At 40.0% G+C, this 4,133-nt stretch overlaps 1 protein-coding gene across 1 annotated transcript; it reads right to left on the bottom strand.

The window, feature by feature from the left end:
* Window positions 1–245: 245 nt before the first annotated feature.
* On the bottom strand, window positions 246–864 carry Krtap27-1 (keratin associated protein 27-1). Its single transcript, XM_048422497.3, has one exon. The coding sequence runs from the start codon at window positions 862–864 to the stop codon at window positions 247–249; it is 618 nt and encodes a 205-aa protein (XP_048278454.3). The 3' UTR covers window position 246.
* Between the last annotated feature and the right edge of the window lie 3,269 nt (window positions 865–4,133).

Below are 4,133 nucleotides of genomic sequence, written 5' to 3'. Positions count from 1 at the left end.
CCTGATAATATTTTCATAGACAATGATTAGTAGTAAAAGTTTTATTTTCAAGAACCAGTGGTTATTCCCTGACAAACAGTAAATAGTGTCCTATTTACTAAGATGGTTGACATGCTTTATCATCCCAGATTGCCAACAGAAATACCCAAAAGGAAAAGCTTGTTCCAAACCAAGCACATTATTTTATATTTAGAGAAAATAAGTTCCCAAGCATTCAGAAATCTAGTCATATCCTCTGTAAAGTCTTCACTTACTAGGCAACTGTGAACCGCCTGTCACACAGCATTCTGGCTCATAAGTGCTAGAAGATTCCACAAGCTGGGTCTCAGAGACAGCATTGCTCAAGGAATTACAGGAACTGGACACAGGGGCCTGAGAGCAGCATTGGCTGACTTCAAACTCCACAGTTTGGCAATTCTCGGACACTGTAGACTTTAGTGGGTAACACTTGGCCATGTAACTTGCAGGTTGATAGCTCTGGACTCTAAAACCCATTTGCTGACAATTTCTTGACTGGCAGGGATGAGAAGCACACTCTGGCACAGCTGGGGAGACTCCTGACTGACATGTTGTTCTTTCACAGGTCTTGGAGTTGGACCAAGTTGTTTGGTTGGCTCTGGAGATCCAGGAACTTTGCACACAAGGGTCCACTTCGCTCTGATGCTGTTCACAAGGGGCTGTTTGATGGGTGGAGGTTTCACTGTAGGTTTCTTGAATGTTGTCTAGGAGCCAGGTTCTGCCGTGACAACTGCTGGGTAAGAAAATGCCATCTTCAAAGCTTTTAGGATTAGAGTCGTGTGTGATGGCAGAGAGTGATGGGGCTTTACCCAAGCTCCGGAATGAGTGGCAGCATCTATGAGGCATATTCTCCAAACCCTTAATTGAAGTCAGCTAGAAAGACTCAGGTTGTCAAATGTCAGGTTTAAATATGTGGACATTATATCTTTGCTGGGGACATTATATAGCGCTCAGAAAGCTGGGTGTTGGCTTTTCTTTTTAAGACTTCTTGGTACCTCAATCCTTAAGCTAATTTGAAGGATAGCATCTTATTATTGCTTTGCTTAGTTCTACATGAAATGATGTCTTATTAACAAGATGTAAGTCCAATTGTTAGTCTTCAAAATGGCTTTCATATGAGCTCCATAGCTGAGTCATTAGGGTGGTGAGGTTTGTCAAACAGGAGTCCTAACGTGTCATCCAAGCTCACTATTATGACTTTTTATATTGGTAGGTGGACAATAAAGAGTGTGCGTTTAAGTAGTCAACTGAACACTGATTAATATTTGTCACTGGAGTTTTCAGTGTACCAATCGGGCAGTATTGTGATAAGAGGTCATTAAGTTATACTCAGAAGAAGACCCCGTTGAGCCCACCATCAGCTCTTGGTCTATAATTAATCAGCATTTAAATGGAATATACAATAATATTTACAATCACTGTTCACTAAACCCATCAAACGTGCTCATGACTCTATGCATCTTTATTTTATTTTCAGTTGTGTGTATATGTGTATGTCTCAGATGCAGTATGAGAATGTGAGTGCAGATGCTTCAGAAGAAAATGTCAGATCTCCAGGGACTTAACTGTGGTTACAGCCTGGAGTGATAAACCCAACATGGGTTCAGGGGGACCAGCTCAATTCCTTTGCAAAAGGAGTATTGACTTTGAACCCAGTCCCTGATCTCTTCCCTTTATCTCACCCTTTGTTCCCTTAATCTCCTTGATTTCTTCACAAGAAAGTTTCTTATTTACCCATTTGAGATGATGTTTTCTGAGTCACCAGTACATTGTGTAATGTAATCTCCACCTTTTCTTTTCTCTTGTATGCATTCAATAAGTTTTGATAATGGATAATGATTACTACTGAAATAAAGAAAATGATAAAAAATACCAAAATTATTCAAGCAAATATGTTCTATCACCTTAGATTAAAGGTTATGAAGCAATTTTCATTGTGCATTTCATGATGGCATGTTTTTTGTACATATTTATATGGTATAGTGTGATAATTGATTTCACGTAGGCCCTGTATAATGATCATATTGGAATAATTGGCATTTCTATCTTTTCAAACATTTATTGTTTCTGTATATTGGAAAACTTTGTACTCTTGTCAAACTTGAATTTTATCATAGTTTCTGTATACCAGACTCATCCTACTGTGCTAAAGAACAACAGCACAAACTCCTCCTATCTTGCTGTATTTAGCTATCAATTCATTTCTGTCTTCTCAGCTGCTCCATACCATCCCCACTCTAGAGTTTACCATACTGCCATGGCAGTGAACTTCAAACCTGTCTGTTATGACTGTATTTTCATCAGTGTCTACTTGTCATCAAACTTCCTAAAGACTAATATTGCAAATATTGTCTCCTCTCTAGCAAATCTATTTCAAATATGCTTTTTAATCTGATAATATATACACATAGGTATACATCAGAGATATCTCCATATATATACATCTCCATACATATATGTCCATATATATATATGCACATATATAGAAAGAGAGAGAGAGAGAGAGAGAGAGAGAGAGAGAGAGAGAGAGACCATGGAATGTCAGTGCCCAAAGAGGCCTGAAGAGGATTTCAGATCCCTTGGAGCTGGAGTTATAGGCAGTTGTAAGCTGCCATGTAGGTTCTGGGATCCAACCTGAGTGTTCTAGAAGAGCAGAAAGTGCTCTTAATCACCAATCCATCTCTCAAGATCTGCGTTTTGTTTTGTTTTTGAATGTGGACAGATGATGCACTCCTACATTTTTTGCATCAATATGCTCTAACTAGCAGTTTCATATTCAAAATACAGAGCCTGCCAAGATAATTTTTAGAACACGTTCTATAATGTACTTAGCTCAACAAAAAAGTAAACAGAGAACAGAGAGGGAATATTTTTTTGTTTTTTTAAAAACTTTTTAAAAAAAGATAGCAGACTATCATATTCATTATATATACCAACCCAAGTTCCCAGTCGCTCTCCTCCCCCCATTCCCTCCACATACTCCTCTACCCCACCCATAACCAGAGAGGATAAGGCACATTGCTTTGGGGAGGGTCCAAGGCCCTCCCTACTATATCTAGGCTGAGCAAGGTATCCCTCCAAAAAGAATAGGTTCCCAAAAAGCCAGTAAAAGCAGTAGGGATAAATCCTGGTACCACTGCCAGTGGCCCCTCAGTCTGCCCCAGCCATGCAACTGTCACCCACATTCAGAGGGACTAGTTTTGTCCTATGATTGTTCCTTCTCAGTCTGGCTGGAGTTGGTGAGCTCCCATTAGCTCAGGAAGACTGTTTCAGTGGGTGTGTGCATCTTGGTCTTGACCTCTTGCTCATATTCTCACTCCTCCCACTCTTCAACTGGACCCAGTGCTCCAATGCAGATCTCTGCCTCTGTTTCCATCAGTTCCTGGATGAAAGTTCTATAGTGATATTTAAGATATTTATCAGTCTGATTACAGGACAAAGCCAGTTCGGGCAGTTCTCTCCTCTACTGCTTAGGGTCTTAGATGGGGTCATCCTTGTGGATTCCTGGGAATTTTTCTAGAGTCGGGTTTCTTGTCAACCCCATAATGGTTCCCTCAATCAAAATATCTCTTTGTTTGCTCTCATCTCTGTCCTTTCTCCATCTCGACTATCCCATTCCCTCAAGTTCTCCTCCCCCCCCCCCGCTTTCCCCCCTCTCTTCCTCTTCCATTCTCCCTTCTCCCCCAACCCTTATATTCCCAATCTTATCAGGTGATCTTGTCTATTTCAGCTTTCTAGGGTGATCTATATATATTTTTCTTAGGGTTCACCTTGTTCCTTAGCTTCTCTAGGATCATGAACTATAGGCTCAATATCCTTTGTTTAGAGCTAGTATCCACGTATAAGTGAGTACATGCCATATTCATCTTCTTGGGTGTGGGTTACCTCACTCAGGGTGGTGTTTTCTAGTTCTATCCATTTGCAAGCAAAATTCAAGCTGTAATTGTTTTTTACTGCTGAGTAGTACTCTACTGTGTAGATGTGCCACATTTTATTTATGCATTCTTCAGTTGATTGGTATCTAGGTTGTTTCCAGGTTCTGGCTATTACAAATAATGCTGCTATGAACATAGTTGAACAAGTATTTTTGTAGTATGATTGATCATCTTTTGGAT

The sequence above is a fragment of the Myodes glareolus genome, chromosome 2, assembly GCF_982192425.1.
Source record: "Myodes glareolus chromosome 2, mMyoGla1.1, whole genome shotgun sequence".
NCBI lineage: Eukaryota > Metazoa > Chordata > Mammalia > Rodentia > Cricetidae > Myodes > Myodes glareolus.
The sequence above is the reverse complement of the archived record's forward strand: the minus strand, read 5'-3'. Positions and strand labels throughout refer to the sequence as shown.